Raw genomic sequence first — 21,478 nt, 5'->3', positions numbered from 1 at the left:
TTCCTCAAAAAGTTGAAAATAGAGCTGCCATACGATCCAGCAATTGCACTACTGGGTATTTACCCCAAAGATACAAATGCACCCCGATGTTTATAGCAGCAACGTCCACAATAGCCAAACTGTGGAGCGAGCCAAGATGTCCATCGACAGATGAATGGATAAAGAAGATGTGGTATATATATACAATGGAATATTATGCAGCCATCAAAAGGAATGAAATCTTGCCATTTGCAACGACGTGGATGGAACTGGAGGGTATTATGCTGAGCGAAGTAAGTCAATCAGAGAAAGACATGTATCATATGACCTCACTGATATGAAGAATTCTTAATCTCAGGAAACAAACTGAGGGTTGCTGGAATGGTGGGGGGTGGGAGGGGTGGGGCGGCTAGGTGATAGACATTGGGAGGGTATGTGCTATGGTGAGCACTGTGAATTGTGCAAGAGTGTTGAATCACAGATCTGTACCTCTGAAACAAATAATGCAATATATGTTAAGAAAAAAAAAGAAGAAGATAGCAGGAGGGGAAGAATGAAGGGGGAGAAATCGGAGGGGGAGATGAACCATGAGAGACGATGGACTCTGAAAAACAAACTGAGGGTTTTAGAGGGGAAGGGGGTGGGAGGATGGGTTAGCCTGGTGATGGGTATTGGGGAGGGCACGTTCTGCATGGAGCACTGGGTGTTATGCACAAACAATGAATCATGGAACACTACATCAAAACCTAATGATGTAATGTATGGTGATTAACATAACAATAAAAAATTTTTTTAAAAAACAGTATCTGCATACATAGTAAGGACACTACAAATACTAGTTATTATTCCTATAGGGGAATACGATGAGTCTTTTTGGTGTGCACTTAAAAATATGGTTTCCAGGGGCGCCTGGGTGGCTCAGTCGTTAAGCGTCTGCCTTCGGCTCAGGTCATGATCCCAGGGTCCTGGGATCGAGCCCTGCATCGGGCTCCCTGCTCAGCAGGGAGCCTGCTTCTCCTTCTCCCTCTGTCTACCACTCTGCCTATTTGTGCTCTCTGTCAAATAAATAAATAAAATCTTAAAAAAAAAAAAAAGAATGCAAACTAATTTAAAATATATATATATATATATATATATGGTTTCCAGGAATACACCAAGTTGAAAAGTGGGGAATGCTTGAATTCAGGTCTTCTTGCGAAAAGAAGAAGAATTCTTTAAGGCAAAGACAGATGTGGACCATGAACTGTAAATCCCATCTTTAGATGCTGACTCTTCCAAAATATTGTCGAAGTACAATTCTTTCCCAAACCTACACTCCAGCCCAAGAGAGGGCATTTTAAATGAGGGACTAGGTCAGCCTCTTTTAAGTTCCAAGAAAATCAGAGAGATCTGCAGTTCAGTTTTACTATTTTTCCATCCTACTGCCCACAGAAAACAGTCACATAAATTTGCTTCAAATTTTCCCCCAAACACTCACCTCTGGTCAGAGTCCAATTATAAGAAACAAGGTTGCCAAAGACCATTTTAAGAACTGGTTTTAACAAATGAAAAAAAAAAAAAAAAAAGGTTTTTCCAACACAATCTACAGGATTTACCACCGGGGATCCTTTTCCAATGGGCTACACACATACCAGCCACATTTTTATTAAGCATGATTTGATCCATGTGGAAGAAGCCTATTTGTTCGGCTTTCGTTGGGGAACTTAACCACAGACTAAGGGGCTTCAATTTGGAAAAAACTGAACAAGATTCTCTGATGAATTTAACTGTGCTCACCAAAGCTACCGTCCAGGCTCACAACTCTGCCCCAAATTCTCATTCCCCACGGTCTTCCTCCTGCCCAACAGGACAGACAGACAAACATGTAGTACTACTGTTCCAAGACAGCACAGAAAACGCTCTAATGTCACCTTCACGTTCTCCACTATCCCACGCATCACCCACTCCTTCTCCCCAGGGGCGAGAGGCAGCTCTACCACACACTTCCATGGCAGAGAGGTGATATAAAGGAAAAGATGTAAAATAGGCAAAAATAATCATCTATTTAAAAAAACTGTTATAGGGGCACCTGGGTGGCTCAGTCATTAAGCGTCTGCCTTCGGCTCAGGTCATGGTCCCAGGGTCCTGGGATCGAGCCCCGCATCGGGCTCCTTGCTCCGCAGGAAGCCTGCTTCTCCCTCTCCCACTCCCCCTGCTTGTGTTCCCTCTCTCACTGTCTCTCTCTGTCAAATAAATAAATAAAATATTAAAAAAAAAAACTGTTATATAAATTAGAACCCCACTAAACTCCTGACAGCAAGATCAGCCATCCGCGCCTTGTCTTCTGACTGGTATCAGAGAAGGATAGTCCCCACTATCGATACGGCCTTAGGACACAGCTCCTCCAGCCCCTATCCCTCCACACGCGTCTGGAACTGGCAGAATAAGCTGGAAATGGAAGAGCAACACTGCCCACCAGCAAGCAGCATCATGGATGGTCTGCTTCTCTGAGGCGGAGGAGGAGGGCTTTTCCCAAGTGTTTCAAAGACCATTTTCATATGCAAAGGCCTAACACAGCCCTGTTCTGCCTATTTCTACTCCAAAAGTGCTTACATATTTTTCAAACTTTTGTCTACCTCTTAAGTGAAAATGCTTAAGAATCAGGTATTAAGCCTCTGACATCAAATATGCCAGGAACTATTTAACTTTCCAAAAATAAAATATGTTATAGGGCACCTGGGTGGCTCAGTTGGTTGAGCATCTGACTCTTGGTTTCGGCTCAGGTCGTGATCTCACGGTTTTGGGATCGAGCCCCGCATTAGGCTCTGTGCTCGGCGTGGAATCTGCTTCAGATTCTCCCTCTCCCTCTCCCTCCCACTCACTCCCTCTCTCAAATAAGTACATAAAGTCTTTTAAAAAGTAAATAAAATAAAATGTGTTATGTTTTATTCCAAAACAATACCTCTGATTCCTCACTAGAAGGACTCTCCCCACCCCCCGAGTTCTCAGGGCAATCTGGGCAGATACACAGTTTTGATCACACACATAATCCATGTCAAGCTCAAGTTTTAAAAATTCGTTTAAATGAAGTGATGATTAGGACTGGGAATTATTGGTCATTTGAAAAGAAGGCACAAAGAATCATGTTGATTGAGTGCACAAATACAACATGAGCTCAATTTAATGCTAGGCTGTGCTTTTCTAATCTAGAAATTCAAATTCTAATTTGATAAGTGTTTTTGAGATTTTTGAGATAGTTGTAGATACACCTGCAGTTATAAGAAATAACATACAGGGATCCCCATGCACACTTTACCCAGTTTCTTCCAATGGTAACATTATACAAAACCACAGTATATCACAACCAGGATATTGGCATTGCTACAATCTAGCACACTTATCCACCTTTCTCCAGTTTTGCTTATACTCCTTTGTGTGTGTCTGTGTGTGTGTGTGTGTCTTTTTTATTTTTTATTTTACAATTTTATTTCAAAATTCATATGTAACCTTTGGAATTGGCTTTTTTCACTCAGCATAATTCCCTGGAGATTCACCCAAGTTGCTGAGGGTATTAACAGTTTGCTCCTTTTTCTTACTGTACAGGATGCCATCATCTGGATGTCCCACGGCTTGTTTCACATTCAGCTGTTGATGGACACGTGGGTTTCCAAATTTTTGTTACTATGAACAAAACCAACATGAACATATGTGTACAGTTTTTTGTGTAGAAATAAGTTTTTATTTCTCCAGGGTAAATGTCCAAAAGTGCATTTGCTGGGTTGCAGGGTAGTTCCACATTTAGTTCTAGAAATATCTGCCAAACAGCATTCCCACCAGCAAGGTATGAGTGATCCAGTTTATCTCCATCCTTGACAGCATTTGGTGCTGTCACTGTTTTATCTGAGCCAGTCCGATAGGTGTGTGTGTGTGGAGTTAGTACATCTCGGTGCACTCACAAAGCTCGTTTAAAGGGTATCAAAGTGTCAGGGCCGCCTGGGTGGCCCAGTTAGTTGAGCGTCTGACTTGTTTTGGCTCAGGTCAGGATCTCAGGGTTGTGAGATCGAGCCCCGCATCGGGCTCTGTCTTCAGTGCAGGGTCTGCTTCTCCCTCTCCCGCTCTCCCCCTGCCCCTCTCCACACTCCTGCGCTCTAAAATAAATAAATCTTTAAAAATAACAAAATAAAGGGTATCAAAGTGTGAGCAACCCAAAGCTTGAGAACAAGACAAGCTGGGTGAACTTAGCTGAGACACAGGACTGTCCTGACCCCCTTCACTCGCCTTTCTCCAGGCTCTTCAGTTTCTAATAGAAGGTGAAAAGGCAGGTGAGGGAAACGAAACTTTTAAAAGTCTTAACAAGGGGCACCTGGGTGGCTCAGTCATTAAGCATCTGCCTTTGGCTCAGGTCATGATCCCAGGGTCCTGGGATCGAGCCCCACATCGGGCTCCATGCTCCGCAGGAAGCCTGCTTCTCCCTCTCCCACTCCCCCTGCTTGTGTTCCCTCTCTCGCTGTGTTTCTCTCTGTCAAATAAATAAATAAAATCTTTTTTTTAAATAAATAAATAAATAAAAGTCTTAACAAACAGTAAGAAAGAAACTGTATTTTTGTGGCAGCTGAGATAAAGCCAAAGTGAGAGTGCAGCAGCCTTCCCGATGGGCCACAGCGCTTCCTGCCCCAGCGTGAAGGAGGACAGCCACCTGCCCTCCGCTCCCACAGCTCCCCCCGTGTGTACGCTGAGCGGACCCTCTGCTCAACAGCCCCCCTGCGCAGGCCAATATCCCGTCTTGTTCAAACTACAGTAACGTAAGCCCAGAACCTAACATGGCACCGAGCACACAGCGTAAGCCCAGAACCTAACATCCCACAAACACCGGATAAATGAAGGAATGCTGGAATAGTTGGGGGATGGATATGCTTCCCCCAGTCTTTGGACTTAACCCGGTAGTTAGGACTAACAGGTGACAAGAAGTTAGCACCAACATTTGGGGGCTTTTTAGTCAACTAACAGGAAAAGCTGCTGTTTCCCAAGGTCACCCCCTTATGAACGAAGCCTGCTTCGCCAGCGCAGATGGAACGAAGGGGTCCTTTCCCGGCTCGCCGCCTACTGCCTGCTTCCACTCACAGGGGTCTCTTCCAACTCGACTCGCGTTGGGGGAAACCTTGCGGAGCTTATTACAGCTGACGGGGCACAGGCACCGCGCTGGGAAAGCGGACGTGTGCGGTGGGACCTGCTGCCTCTCCCCCAGGGGGGTTCAGGAAGACCAACCGCTGAGGAAAACTAGGGCCTCGCCCTCCTTTTCTTCAAATCTTCTTCATCGGGAGGGAGGACCCCGCCCCAAGAAGAGCTGGCTGGCAATTCCCCTCTCCGCCATCCTTCTCTCCCATGCCAGCTTGCTCTGCGCTGTGGGCACCGAGCGCTACGAGGGTGTGGGCCCCTCACCAGCTTACCTCCGGAGGGAAGGCCAGAAGGACAAAGCCTCGGGGGGCTCCTGCTGGCAACATTACCAGACTTCGCTGTCTATGAATTCTTTTTGTACAGCTGCCCAGAAACCACTCCGTGGGGGCATTGTTTGAGAAATAAATAAAAAGAATCGATCAATAATCCTTATGCATGGCATAATTTATTATATACTATGTAATCAATTGCAGCTGCCACTGGAAAAAAAAAAAAATATATATATATATATGTATATGTATATCTCCCCAACAAAGAGAAAAACCAAAACCATCCCAGAGTCCAAACAACCACATTCTAGCCTGCTTTTCCTGGGAGCAAAGACCAGCGGGCCTACACAAAGCAGATTTCATGCCTCCTTAGCTACGCACAGAGGGAGGCAGACGAGTCTGGTTAACACACGAGATTCCCATTAGGTGTGTGGTTTCAGTTATGCTGGCAGAGAACACTGTTCACCAAAGGCTTCCAGAGGTTAGTTTACTCATTTCAGCCCGCGCCATGGGACTGCACTTTTCAGTCCTGTGGCTGATGAGCTCAGCTGGTCAGGGCCCAATGCTAATGATGTGGGTGCTGCCAGTCAGAGGTACACTGAAAACTCTGCTCTGTGGTTAGCAACAGGGCCACCCTCAGCCCCCACACCAGGCCAGCCTTCTCAAAAGGTTCACACAGGGGTATTTTTAGTTCCGAGGGCAGAGAACACAATGTCTCAGGTGGTGGCAAGGCCACAGGGGTGTTCGAGAAAGGAGGCAACTGTCTGACCCACCCAACGCACGATCCAATCATAACAAACCCACAGCCAAGTTCTGAGCCGTTACTCAGCCTCCCCTCCCAGGGCACCGGCCTCTGAGGCAGTCTCCCCAAAACCCAGAGAGAGAGCCCTACCCAGAGAAAAGGGTTTAACCTTGGCCAAGGAGCTCAGTGGAAAGTTGTATTACTTATCATGGTGGGAAGAGGAGAGAGAAGAGAAGAGCAATGCAATCACACTTTTGAACATAAAACCTGCCTCTCTCTGGGAGGAAGTGGGACCCACGAAGGAAGAGACAAGATTAGATAGCAGATGGAGAATCCTTCAGGGCATAAGGACTGGAACAGCAAGAACAGCTCAGATGCTAACATGCTTTCCCGGCTAGCGCTGTCTGTCCACAGCCACTGACCCCCCCTCCGCAAGAATGGGGAAATAAAAGACAGCTGCAGCCCAAATCTTCCACCTTGAGTAAGTCCCAAAAACATCCACCATCTGGAACACTTAGTCCAGGTGGTGAAAGCACAAAGCTAATGGGGCCAACGTTGCGGTTCATACTTACGTATCGGGGCCAAGCCAACTCAGACAAAGAAAGCCCTGTGTCCCCACCACAAGCAGAACCCTGCCCACCAACTGTTGCACAAATCAAGCCTGTGGTTGAGATGAGGGGACAGGAGAGACACACACAGAGATGACTCAGTGCAAACTCGACGAAGAACAGCTCCCCCTGACTTTGCATAGGATGTGCTCTGCAGATATAAAGTCCACCTGTCCACCCAGGCCTGGTAAGGAGATGCAGGAAGCTGAAAGAAGCAAACACTTCCATTCCTTCAAACCATAGCTCAAAGGCACCTCCTCGGAAGCCTTCCCTGACACCCCAAGGCCGATGTGGCCCCCCCTCCTCCCAGGCACCCAACCCACCATGGCAGCAGGTCCAGAATCAAGATCAATATTTGTCTTCCTCTGTGTGCTCACCCAACTTCCTGAGGGGTTGTGTCTCTCAATCCCTACCCCCTCCGCCACTCCCCACCCCCCCCCCCCCCGCCCCAACCCAACACAAGCTTGAGAGAGGGTCAGAGAAAGACAGGCATGGGAGGAGTGTAGGTATGGCTGAACAGACAGCCTCTGCCCTCGGGGGTTTCAGAACCTCAAGACAGTTGCCTCCTTTCCTGAGCACGGTAGAGGTAACCGCTCCCAGAAGCACACACAGACCAGTCAGGGCACACAGCAAATGCCAGCAGACCACAGCAGCACTTGGCTTTCATCCTATACAAGCATAACCCCGAAAAACATCAGACCCTCACCACTACCCTGAGAAACAGGCAGTACCTTTCCTATGGCACAAATGAGCACCAGGATCGAAGATATTAACTAACTTGCTTCTAAGACCACGTAGCTTGAAAGTGGCAAAGCTGGGATTCACCCAAGTGCTCTTACGCACTCAGAATACTGCCTAAGATAAAAAGAGCCTTAACTCAAAGTAACAAGCAAATTAAATGGAGGAACATCTAGATCCTATACTAGGTATATTTCTGAAGCTGGTACATGCAAAATAGCAGCTGAAAATGGAGGAAGTCTGGAAAGGAGGTGGAGCATCCAGTCAAGAGCATCTGGAAAGTTAATCTACATCTTGCATTATCCAAGGGGCCAGATCGCCTGGGGTGGGGGGGCTGGTTCTTGGAGACAAGAAAACCTCACTCTATGCACAAAGCACAGGCATGCATATAGTACATAAACAGTATATCTGTGGTATTAAAATTTCATAGTAAGGAAGTCACAATTGGGAAAAATTACATTAAAAAGGTTTGGGGGGGGGGGGGGGGGGGGGGGGGCGGTGGCGCGCCTGAGTGGCTCAGTTGGTTAAGCATCTGCCTTGGGCTCAGGTCATGATCCTGGAGTCTCAGGATTGAGCCCCGCCCGCATCAGGCTCTCTGCTCAGCAGGGAATCTGATTCTCCCTCTGACCCTCACCCCTCTTGTGCGCTCACATGCTAATAAAATCATAAATAAATAAATAAATAAATAAATAGGTTCGGGGAGGGAGAAGGGGGGCGATAAAGAAAAAAAGCTAGAGAGAAACTGATCTACAGGAAGCAAATGAGAACTAGCAAGAACAGAGAAGCAAAGGAGACCGATCAGATGTGGCCATGTCAGTCCCGATGCATGTGCAAGAGTCCTAAGGAAGGCAGAAGATGAACAACTCGCTGTGCCCAGGGCACCCTCAGCTTTCCTTCTGCCCTACTTCATTCTTCCACATGTGCAGTTACAAGTATATCAAAAATCAAACACAGAGAAAGGAACATTTATAAAGTGTGTAAGGTACAGAGAACAGCAAAACAGCACCCCCATTACCTGCCACCAGCTTCAGAAAAATAAGACTCTATCAGTGCTTTAGAGGGTGCCGGCCATATGTCTATTAGGCCTCAATTAAAATAAACTGTCAAAGGAAAAAAAGGGGTGGGCCTGCATCTCCCCCACTTCTTCTATCTACTTCCCATCCCAACCAGACATAACTACTATCCAGAATTTTAATAGTTATCTCATCTTTGTAAGCATACATGTGAATGTATCGTTTAGTTTTGCACAATTCTGAGCTTTATATGGGATCATATCTGATGGAATCCTCTGCAACTTGCCTTATTAGCTCAATGTTGTGATCCAAAAATTCATCCATGTTGACAATTATAGCTATGATTCATTCCTTTCCATGGAATAAATTCACTACAATTCATCCATTTCCCCATAATGGATACTTGCATTGCTTCTAGTTCTTCATATTATAAACATCACTGCAGTGAATGTCCTGACTCATGTCCTGATTGGCGAACAAGACTTTTTCCAGGGCATATATCAGAATTAGCGCTGCAGCAATGTCCACAATAGCCAAACTGTGGAAAGAGCCAAGATGTCCATCGACAGATGAATGGATAAAGAAGATGTGGTAGATACATACAATGGAATATTATGCAGCCATCAAAACGAATGAGATCTTGCCATTTGCAACGACATGGATGGAACTGGAGGGTATTACGCTGAGCGAAGTAAGTCAATCAGAGAAAGACATGTATCATATGACCTCACTGATATGAGGAATTCTTAATCTCAGGAAACAAACTGAGGGTTGCTGGAGTGGTGGGGGGTGGGAGGGATGGGGTGGCTAGGTGATAGACATTGGGGAGGGTATGTGCTATGGTTAGCGCTGTGAATTGTGGAAGACTGTTGGATCACAGCCCTGTACCCCTGAAACAAATAATACATTATATGTTAAAAAAGAAGAAGAAGAAGAAGATAGCAGGACGGGAAGAATGAAGGGGGGGAAATCGGAGGGGGAGACGAACCATGAAAGACTATGGACTCTGAGAAACAAACTGAGGGTTCTAGAGGGGAGGGGGCGGTGGGAGGATGGGTTAGCCTGGTGATGGGTATTAAAGAGGGCACGTACTGAATGGAGCACTGGGTGTTATATGCAAACAATGAATCATGGAACACTACATCAAAAACTAATGATGTAATGTATGGTGATTAACACAACATAATAATAATAAAAGATCACATTGACGTGTTGATATAATTAACCATATTAGTAGATGGTTAATTAACTAATATGGTTAATTATATTAATATGTTGATGTAATCTTTACATGTTAAGCCACTTTGCATTCCTGGAATAAATCCCATTTGGTCATAATTTAAAAAAAAAATACGCATTGCAAATATTTTCTCCTAAAAAAAAAAAAAAAGAATTAGCGCTGCAGCTATGGGCTATGCACCTCTTTGTATTACAAAGAAAAATACATATTCACAAGCTCTCCGTATGAGTTCAGGTAGCCATTACTTGATACAATCAGGATTTTGTCTTTGCTCCACTGGAAAGTATGAAATGATAAGAGTTTTAAGATGCATTTGCTTGATTACTAATAAAGTTGAACATGTGTTCTAAGTTTATTGGTCATTTATGTTTCCTCTTCTGCAAATTCCTTTGCACATCTTGAGCCATTATTTATTGGGTGATTTGTCTTTTTCTTAGGAAATTTCTTTATGTATTCTAAATACTAATCCTCTGTCAGTTTGTAAATGACCTATTAGTGACTTATTTTTTCACTTTCTTCATTGTCTCTTTGGATCCATCCAAAGATGTACACAATTATACACTGATGATTACACATGCTTATACACTGACAAGTTATTTTAATGTAGTTAAACTTACCAATTTTTCCTTCACAATTTGTACTTTTTGTGTCTTAAGAAATCATTCTCAACCCTAACAATAACAGATAATCTCCATCACACTTTCTAAAAATGATATACTTTCTCACTGTAAGTCCTTAATCTACCTTGAAAAGGATAAGCGTGGGGATGCCCGGGTGGCTCAGTTGGTTAAGCGACTGCCTTCGGCTCCGGTCATGATCCTAGAGTCCCTGGATCGAGTCCCGCAAAGGGCTCCCTGCTCAGAAGGAAGTCTGCTTCCCCTTCTGACCCTCCCCACTCTCATGTGCTCTCTCTCTCAAATAAATAAATATTTAAAAAAAAAAAAAAAAAAGAATAAGTGTGCATTTCTTTTTAACATAGCTAAACAACTGTGTCAGCACTGTTTATTGAACACTTCATCTTTTCCACACAGATCCGAAATGCTAATTCTGTCCCAAAACAAGTTTCCATCTATGCACAGGTATTTTCTAAACTCCATTCTGTTCCACTGGTCTACTTGTCTACCCTGGTGCCAATACAACAATGTCCTAATTATCATATCTTTATAAGTCATAATATCTGGTAGGGTATATTCTCTGATTTGGTATCAATTTTATACTATCTTCATAAAAGGTATGCTCCCTCTTTTTCTCTTTTCTGAAAAAGTCTGGGAAAGATTTAAGTCATTTGTCTCTTGGATGTTTGGCAGAATTGGTATATTACTAGTGTTTTCTTTACAAATAGATTTTTGACTAGTGATTCAATTTCTTTTCACGGTGATAGCAGAATGTGGTCTTTCTCTTTCTTCAGGAGTTAGTTTCAGTGAGTTGTATTTTCTAGAAATGTGTCTGCTTTGCCAAAATCTTCAAGATTTTTGGTGTAAAGTTGTGCAAAATATCCTCTTACTATATTTTTTCATCAGCTTTTCCATACCTAATACTGCTTATTTGTGCACTTTCTTTTTCCTTGACCAATCTTGCCACTGATTATTTTATTAATTTCTGCTCTTATTTTTGTTGTTTCCTTCCTTTCCTTCTATTCTGTCCTAACTTAAGTTGTATGTTTAGTTCATTATTTTTCAGCCTTCCTGCTTTTTTAATATGAGTATGTAAGATTATGGTTTCCAATTAAGTACCATTCTAGCCACACCCTACAAATTTTGATATGTAACATCTTTTTCATTCATTTCTAACTATTTTCTAATTTCTAGTATGATCTCTTTTTTGACCTACAAGTTATTTAAAAACATGTTCTCTTTAATTTCTAAATGAATTAGAGTTTTCAGGTCATCTTGTGTTATTGGTTTCCAAACTTAACTGCACTGGGATTAAAGAGGGTAACCTATATAAAACACATACTTTGAAATTTTCTTGAAAATACTTTGAAATTTGTTGAAATTTATGGTCCATATATGATTAATTTTTTAAGATTTTATTTGAGACAGAGAGAGAGAGAAAACACGAGCAGGGAGAGAGGGGCAGAGGGAGAGGAAGAGCGAGAAGCAGAGTCCCCAGTGAGCAGGGAACCCAACACGGGGCTCAATCCCAGGACCCAGGGATCATGAGCTGAGCTGAAGGCAGATGCTTAAATGACTGAGCCACCCAGGCACCCCCATATGTGGTTAATTTTTATAAATATTCTGTATTCTTTAAAAGAATATGAATTCTCTAGTTGTTAGGTGTAACAATTTATATATCAAGGTTATTAATTATTTTTTCCTTGTTTTTTCTACATGATCTATCAATTAGTCATGAATTATGCTAAAATCTCTCCCTATAGGGGTACCTGGGTGGCTCAGTCAGTTGGGCAACTGCCTTCAGCTCGGGTCGTGATCCTGGAGTCCCGGGATTGAGCCCCACATTGGGCTCCCTGCTCAGCGGGGAGTCTGCTTCTCCCTCTGTCCTTCACCGTGCTTGTGCTCTCTCACCCCGCTCGTGCTCTCTGGCGCTCGTGCTCTCTGGCACTCGCTCTCTCAAATAAATAAATAAAACCTTAAAAAAAAAATCTCTCCCTATAATCATATATTTATCTATCTTTATGGTACTGATCAACTTTGCATTATATATGTTAAAGCAAACAAACTTAGAACACCCTCCCAATTAACTCTTTATAAACAATAAACCTCTTTGTCACTAATAATGCTCTTTGCCAGCCATTGATAAAACTGTACCAGGGGAGAGGAAAGTCTTAGATTTGCTTGGAACATCTTTTCCCATCCTTTTACTATCAAACTTTCCATGTCCCTCCATTTTAAGTAGATCTTGCTAAGAAGCACATCTTAGGACTCTGTTTTTATTTCTTTGTTTATTTTCCTTTATTTCTGTTTTTCTTTTATCCAGTCTGACAATCTTTTTCTGGGGGATATGGGTGGGGATTAGGTCCATTTCCATTGATTGTGATTACTGATATATTTGCATTTATCTGCCATTTCTTTTGTACTTTCTCTTTGTCCTATCTTTTCCATGTTTCACCCTTATTTTTTTTTTTTTTTAAGATTTTATTTATTTATTTGGGAGAGAGAGAGAGCACACAGGCAGAGGGGAGGGACAGAGGAAGAGGGAAAAGCAGGCTCCCCGCTGATCAGGGAGCCCAATGCAGGACTTGATCCTAGGACCCCAGAATCATGACCTGAGCTGAAGGCAGATGCTTAACCAACAGAGACACCCAGGTGCCCTCACCCTTACTTTTTAATGACATTTCTAACAGATGAAGCTCACCATTTGTTAAGGGGTTAAAAAAGGAATAGTACTGTCTCACCATCCCTACTCTACAGAAAATGATGAATTAAAATTCAGTGGTGAAAAGCTTTCCTAAAGTTATAAAGCTAATCAGTGAGAAAGCCCAGGACCTAATACACCACCAAGTACTCTTCTGCTACACCGCAACTGACCCTTACCCACAGCAGTAGTAGTAAGATTGGACACGTTTCACAGATCCCCCTCAACATTTCACCTTCCGCTCACAAAGTAAAAGTGACAGGTATTATGCTATTCATTTTACATATGGGAAAAGAGAGGCATAGGGGCAAAGTCACTTACCTATGGGCAGAGAAATCTTGGTTAAACACAAAAATGTTAAATTTCTAGAAAACTTGAACTCTTAAAAAAAAAAACACCAAACAGAAATTTGTGGAAGAAAAGAAACCCATTAATGAGGGCTTGGGTACCTATATAATCCCTACTAGCTTAGGGATACCCCAAACATGTATTATTTATTATTGGGTCTGCTTAGAAAGTCCTAGGAAGTGTTTTAACATATGAAGATCTGACAGCAATGATTTGACAGTAATGATTTTAGTTTTCGCCATTTTAGAAGATGGAAACCACCTGAGTACAAAAAGTAGTCAATATCATATTTAAAACAAAGAAAGTTAATGTGCCATTGGGATTTCCTATCTTCCAGGATGAGAAGTAAGCCTAAAAAGTACCAATTTTCAAGAAACAGCTAAAAAATAGCCCAAGTCAGGTTCACTTCTCTAACCACATGGCACGTCTTGTTTTCTTGGTCTCACATTCTGGTCTCTCTTGCCCAGAGGCTCCTGCTTCTTCTGGTTCTTCACATCTATGAACCTCTAAGGATCAAACATTTTTTGTGGGTTGACTTCCAAGTCAGTTTTTGGTTCTATTGTCTTTACTACATAGATTTCCAAGCAGAGACTCATTTTTTTCAAATTAGGAATCTACAGAGTCAAGAAGCATATAGCAGAGGACACTGGACAAAGCCTGGCCCCTCCACTACAGAAAGATCCTCCTGGTACCTTGGTAGCTAAACACATCAAGATGCTTTCAATCCTCCCACATGCAAAAGCAATTCTCAAACATCCCCTTTGAAGTAGCCCTTTTCTCCACTCCAGGCCAGGGTAAGAATAAAAAATACTACTGGAATTCTGATCTACAACAGCTACCATGGCATAAATTATTTGACATTAAAATTATTCCCATTTAATGATATCATTCACTCTACTTTCTTCTGAACTTGTACGAGAAATCACAGGTCCTCAACAAGCATTTGTTTTAATAAGATCATTTGATTAGGTATGATCTTAAAGAGCACCATCTGTGGTTAGTTTTATTCTAAAACTTTCATATTCAATGGTTTTAAAAATAACTTGGAGGAAGCAAGTACAGAAAAAGAATTATGAAACCTTTATCATAAATGCCTTACTGATCATCAGCAAGTCTTTCTCATCTTTTCCAGGCTTCCAAGGCTAATACCCGCATCTCTTGATTCCCAGTTCAGGACTCTTTCCTCTCAAAAAGCAAAGAAAGCAGCTTAAAAGGAAATGAGGCACATAATCATACCTTCCTTGCAAGCATGTTGGCCAGCTGAGACACAGCCATGTGGCCAAACAGAAACTGCACCAGCCGCTGTTTGCCCCATTCCATCCAGAAGCTCCACTCAAAGTCGGTCGGGTCCTAAATAGGCCGAAACAGGAGTTAATCAGAGGGATTTTCGCACATCTTAGGCAGAGCACAAACTCCAGTTAATAAAACAACCAGAAAGATGGCCAATGTGACTCCAAACTCCATAAAATGGCATTTATACACTTCCAGCCCGAGTGCCACCACAGCCCCACCCACTTCGACTCTTCCCTCTAGCTTGGCCCGTCTCATTGCCATTCTCCAAATAAGCATCTGGTCAGAGCAGATCCCCGAGGAACAGAAGCCATTATTATTCCCATTTTATAAAAGATGAAACAGAGGCTTAAAGAATTCAGTTCATGTACCCAGTGTCACATAGCCAGTACAAGCAATGAACTGAGGTTATCTCAGGTTTGCCACACGAACAAGAGAAATGCAAATTGGACACTAATAAAATTGCTTAAGGTCAATCGTGTTAAATCTTGCTGTCATTTCAGGCAGGAGGATAATTTGATAGAGAAATTAACCAATTCCCCATAGGATTAGGATGAAAGAATGAGAGATATGCTTCCTTTCCCTTCAGAAAGCTCTGGGTCCATTAGCACCCTGTGTCTGGATTTGTACCAGGTACAGGGTCTCTGCAGCTCCTTTGCAGGGGCAGGTGAAAACTTCTGGCAAGACTGAACAGGTGAACAGCTGGGAACTAACATCCAAAAGCCTTGGTTTGGCCTCAGGAGCCCCAGGGAGATCGTGGTGGCCAAGCTGCATATGGAAGGAATAAACAGTGATTGGCCACTCTAAAATGGGCAATGCAGGGTTGGCCAGTGAGCATCTCAGCACCACCACGATAAAGTGGGGATCTGAGATCCTCAGGATTTTCTAGCCAAATTGTGTGGGTGGGGAAGGAATCCCCTAGTGCTACTGATACTGAACAACTCACCAGTCTGCCAACGGAACTTTAATTGGATTTAAAGGAAAATACGTGATTTTTCTTTTTCTTTCTTTTTTTTTTTTTTTACATCTGAGAATTGAGGGGCAATTTCATACCATTACACATATCACAAAACTCTTTCTCCAGAAGGTAAACTATAGATAGAATTTATCTTGATTCATATCAGACTATGAATACAGAGCCAGGAAACCTAGCAGCCAAGGTTGCAAACTTGTTTTGGTTTAGATCCCAAATCTACCCATATACTGGTTATGATGATCTCGAACGAGATGCTTTACCTTTCTGTTCTATCTGCTCATATGATAACATTACTGATCTTCTAGGGGTTTGTGAGGGCTTTTTGCTGTTTGTTTTTTAAAGATTTGTTGATTTATTTGACAGAAAGCGTGGCGGGGGCAGAGAGGGAGAGGGAGAGAGAGAATCTCAAGCAGGCTCCACGAGATCATGACCTGAGCCAAAATCAAAAGTTGGATGCTTAACTGACGAGTCACCCAGGCGCCCCGGGGGTTGTGAAGTTTAAATGAGAACATATATACACCAAAAGTTTAAAACAGTACCTGGCACGCTGCACTCACTAAAAATTGTTACCTGCACTAACTGCTAGTCCCATGTACTCCCATCCTATGCTAGCCACAAAAGACTCTATCATGCTTTATAGGGTGCCACTTGTTTAAACATTTTTTTCCATTTTCCAAATAAATACTGTACTGACGTTATCAAATAACATCTGTTCTCCACATTCAAGATCCTGATACACACACGACCTGCTCAAAGAGCCCCCACCGCCATTAAAATCATGGATCTGGTCCAGTTCCTTCCATTCAGAGATGACGATATCATAGCCCAGGACAAGCCCATGCCCCAAAGCCAGGGCAGCAGCAGAGCAGACAACTCCAACCTTTGACCTGGCTCTTGACCCCAATCCAAAGCTCGTTTCCCCATCTCAAAAATTTCAAACTAGTGGAGAGTAAATTAACTAAATAAAGGCAAACAAGCTCAAAGGTCATGTGATGATGTCATGCTAGGAAAATGCCATTTTTGTAACGAGGATAAAAGTAAAAACACTAAAAGTCAAGCTTGAAATTTTTTTTTTAATTCCCTCCCCCTCAAAAATATTCCAATATTTTACCTTTTTAAATATAATGTTCTTAAACACTAAGAATTACACTTAAAATTCAGAACCCCAGGCTTACCTATGCTTCAAAACTTTTCCAACTTCAATTTTTTAGCAGAAAAATGATATCTCATAAAATATAAGAAACCAAAAAGACCTTATGTTCCACCAGAAGGCGCAGGATTACTGAATACCCTGTGCTGGTTAAACCCCATCAACAAAAATTACAGTCTTTCATCATCAATTCCTTTTCAAAAAATATCCATTTAAAAGAAATAAAAACATTTCTCTCATGTCTGTCCTTCTCCATTTAAAATATTTACCTACAGGAAATAACCGGACAGAAAAGCTGAGCCAATGAACAGAACAAGATGGCCAATAACTGGTGGTTAATGATTTGGGTAAGAAAAATGTTGACTTGCCTGCTTTAATAGGCAAAAACTTTACAAACGCTGAGTTCAATCACACAATTCAAGGCAAACGGTAGAGCCTCAAATCAAGAACAATTTTTTCATATTCTGTTCCTTCCCCATTTCCTTTCTCGACCCTGAAATTCTTAGTCAATTTGAAAACTATTCTTCAGTTCTCGAAGTGAGTCAGACATAGACTGGGGGATACATTCTAGCCAGACAGAACCAGGACGGCTCCTCCACAAAGGGGAGACTGAACTCCAAGGGACGGTCATCCACATCCCATGTTCTGTATCAGTGCTTCTCAACCTTCGGTGTGCACACAAATCATCTACACATCTTGCTAAAATGTAGATTCTGGCCCAGATTCTTATCTCTGGGATGGGGCCTGGGATTCTAGATTTCCAACAAGCTCTCAGGTGATTACATCTGGCCTAGAGGCCACATGGCGAGTAGCAAAGATCTAACACTGATTATGCCTCCCTACAGTTAAATGGTCCTCACCCCAGAGGATCCTTAGCAGCTCACCCCACCTCATATGGTTCCCAGGCAGGGACACACTAAAGTGGACCACCTAATATATACAAACTGAACAACCATCATCCTGCACACTATAGAAAGCTCTGAGCACCTAGATTCAAGAATTTTTTTAGATGAGTAAGTTAACACACACAGTTATTCATTCTGATGCTTTCAATCTGCAACCAGGCAAAACCGAGAAGTCTAAAGCACAGGATAGTTCAAATGAAAGGGCCCGGGCCTGGTATTCCTAACTACCTCTTTCCCATATAGAGAGCAGAGTTCTATCCTGGGCACTGTGGGAAACCCTACAAGTATTCCTCGCCTTGGAGAACTCGCACAACCAACACCAACCCCCCACCATTAAGACACTGAAAATCTACAAAGCAAGAGAGGTCACAGGGATGTAATTCAACCACATATATTTGTATAAATGAAACCTTTCCTGCTCATATAAATCACTAATATTCTGGGTAGGTGTTTTCCAATGATAACCTCCCAACAACCCTTCCAGTCATTTTTTTTTTTTTAACTCTGTGTTACAGATGAGTTAATTGGAGGTCAGAATAGGCAAATTATTTGCTCAAAATTAGTAGCGGGGAGAGCAGGATTTCAAACACAGGCCTGTTTCCAAAGAGGAAGTCCTTTTCCAAGATGTTCCTACTTGCGCTGACTCTACCTGGACTCTCCTGCCCCTCCCAGACAGATAGATGCACACACTTGCACATACATGCACCCCACTATCTGACCAAATGGTGTCCAACCAAGAGGGTGCTTACTTACTGCCACCATAACCACAGAGATGTTGGCTCAAGTGTGATGCCTTTTACCTTCTTCCAGGTGGACCTCATTGCGCCCCCTTCTGTCATTCACATCTCAATTCCAGCCCCTTTATCATAGTGGATTTTATTCTAGTGCTTTTCTTATAGTTAATTCATGTATTTTCTCTCGAGGAAGAAAAAATGGGAAGTTCTTGAGAGTAAGAACCTTGACTTAACCAAATTTGTGTCAAAAATGCCCAACATTCAGTGAGACTTAAAAATGGTGGGGGAGTGCAATCAGGCATCCTAAGTTCTCATCACACTCCTGCTCCTGCACAAACCTGGGTAAGTCCTTTGGCTATCTGGACCTGAGCCTTCTTACAGGTAAAATGAAGGGATAAACTAGCATGATGTCTAAGATTCCTTTCTGAGAGTAAAAAAAAAAAAAAAAAGTTATGTTCCAGACTAAAGGAAAGAAACCCTAGTAGAGTGCTAGTCACCTACCTACAGACTTTGAGTTCTGACCAAGTGCCCACCCTTTAGGAAAGCGGTTGATCCCCCATCACCCTCCCATGTAACCAATCCAGGCCTCCACCCCGTCTGCCTGCTCTGTTCCAGAAAGTCCACCACTCATCCAGCCTGCCCTCTTTCCCAGATTGGGAAGAAACTACTACAGTATATTTAGTATGTAGTAGGATACCACCCATAGCAAGATAAGTCAACTATCTTCAGCGAGGCTAAATATCATGCCCTGGGTCCAACAGCCAATATATGACAAAGCCTGATTTTAAAGCCCTAGATCCTAAGCTGCTAAGTCCATATTTCACATGGTAAATACATATAGCATAAAAATGGTTAAGATGGTAAATTTTAAGGTATTGCTCAGTGGCATTAAGTCCGTTTACACTGTTATACAACCATAACCACCATCCAGCTCCAGAATTTTTAGCTAGAATGTTCAACTGCTTGACTCAATAGAGTTAAATCTGACATTCATCTCTACACTTCTCTGGAACCTTGAAGGGAGGATGGGTGGAGATTCCCATAGAGTGATTTGTATTATGTATGTATTTGATAATACATAAACAATAAATTATTTTACTCTGATAGCCCTGGAAACACAAATTCACATTTTTAAGTTCATATCCTGAAACAGATAGACACTCATAGATAAAATCTGAGAGAGTTGACCTGCTCAAGATCCCCCAAACCCAGTCGAAAAGAAAAGAAGAAAGAAAAGAAAAAGAAAGAAGAAAGATTCTAGAAAGTAGACTGAAAAGGAGTGAACCCATGGCTAACAAAAGGGAAACATGAACATTCAGAAAAGCTGCAACATCTAAAACTCCATGGGAGGGGAGCCTGGGTAGCACGGTTAAGTGTCCAATTCCTGGTTTTGGCTCAGGTCATGATCTCAGGGTGGTGACCCTTCAGGGTCATGAGATGGAGTCCTGCATCAGGCTCCGCACTCAGTGTGGAGTCTGCTTAGATTCTCTCTCCCTTTCCCTCTGCCCCTCCCCACTGTGCTCACTCTTTTCTCTCTCTCTCCCTCTCTCTCTCTCTAAGATAAAATATAAAATGCCATGGGAAAGCAACCATCCTAAACTTCTCCTCAAAATAAAATATTGGCTCTGGATGGCAGATTCTGCCCACTGGCCCAATCAACACTTCTCCAACCCTTTTCTAGCATGACTTCCTAAACATTAGAGGTCAGAAGGCAAAACAACTACATTTCCCAGAATTCCCTGCAGCTAGCTAGCATATCTGCATGCGCCCCAGCTGCTGACGAACAAATACACAATGACTTGGAAGGTGTAAGAACATAAAGATGTATAGGCTGTGAGACTCTCCCGAAGGAACAGTGGTAGAGGCCCCTGTTTCCTGCAGCAGCATCAGTGGGGACTCCAGGGTCCAGGCAGCCCAGAGGCGCGGCAGCACCCCAGCACTATCCACTCAAGTTGGAACCTGGGCAGATGCCACGGTTTTGCTCTGGGAATTGTTCCTGGAAGTTCACTTCATGCTCGTCCCTACAGTCCTTCTGACTACTCTAAAATCTCCTTACATCCCTGCAATAAATTCCTTTCTGCTTAAACTGCCTAGTGTGGGTTCTATTGTCTGCAATGGCATCTTGACCAACATACTTCAGAAGGAATTTTTCTTCTGATTGCAATCCCACTCCAGCTATATAACAGAACCCACTACGAAAATAATTCACTTTGAAGAACACTATTTTGAAATAAGTCTATTCAGTGGAGGAAAATAAAATGGAACAAAACACCAGCTAGGTCAGTCCAAGGAGGTTCTAGAACTGAATAATGAAGGCAGTGAGTGTGTCACATTCACAAGTACATCGATTTATATACTTCAAACCCAAACAGAAAATGATCTACCTTACCCACCAAGCTGTAATTTTCATTACCATAACTCTTTTTTCCCTCAGATAGAGGAAACAATAGAGAGCTGAATGTACTGTATATTACTATTTTCCTTACCCTCATACCCAGCATTTTTCAAAAAAAGAAATATAACAGAAATGCTAGACACTTTTGTGTATCTATTTCCTAAATAGCATTATGTTCATATTATTTACTTCAAGAACATACCTAAGATCTCATCACATTGAGCAAAATTATCTCTGAACAGAGAAAACCTTTGTAAGATACTTGAGTCCAGAAATGTTTCCCTGCATGTTCAAAGGCAGCAAGCTCACCTTAATGCCTATAAATCTCCAAAGGAGAAAGAAAAAAAGAGAGACAGAGAGAGAGAACTAATTTGTAAGAATTCTGCCAAGAAGCACTGCTCTCTGGATGAACTCAGGTTAATGATTCATTTAGCAATTATTGGAATAGTTTTATCTTTCAACAGATGTTTTGCTATGTCTAAAATAATTTGAACTAAATTATTTTACTGCTCACAATTTCCAGAGACAACACTCGTCCCCCAACCAACATTTCCTTAAAGATAAAATGTTTTGGGGTGCCCGGCTGGCTTAGTAGGTAGAGCAGCCGACTCTTGATCTCAGA

At 42.5% G+C, this 21,478-nt stretch overlaps 1 protein-coding gene across 1 annotated transcript in view; it reads right to left on the bottom strand.

The window, feature by feature from the left end:
- HHAT (hedgehog acyltransferase) overlaps positions 1–21,478 on the bottom strand; it is a 333,533-nt gene that overhangs the window by 255,007 nt on the left and 57,048 nt on the right. The window contains exon 4 of the mRNA XM_032393120.1: positions 14,643–14,756. Coding sequence (XP_032249011.1) covers positions 14,643–14,756 — 114 coding nt within the window. The remainder of the gene's footprint in view (positions 1–14,642; positions 14,757–21,478) is intronic.

The sequence above is a fragment of the Phoca vitulina genome, unplaced genomic scaffold, assembly GCF_004348235.1.
Source record: "Phoca vitulina isolate PV1807 unplaced genomic scaffold, GSC_HSeal_1.0 scaffold71, whole genome shotgun sequence".
In the NCBI taxonomy this organism is placed as follows: domain Eukaryota; kingdom Metazoa; phylum Chordata; class Mammalia; order Carnivora; family Phocidae; genus Phoca; species Phoca vitulina.
Note: the sequence above shows the minus strand (reverse complement) of the source record. Positions and strands in the feature narration are given on the sequence as shown.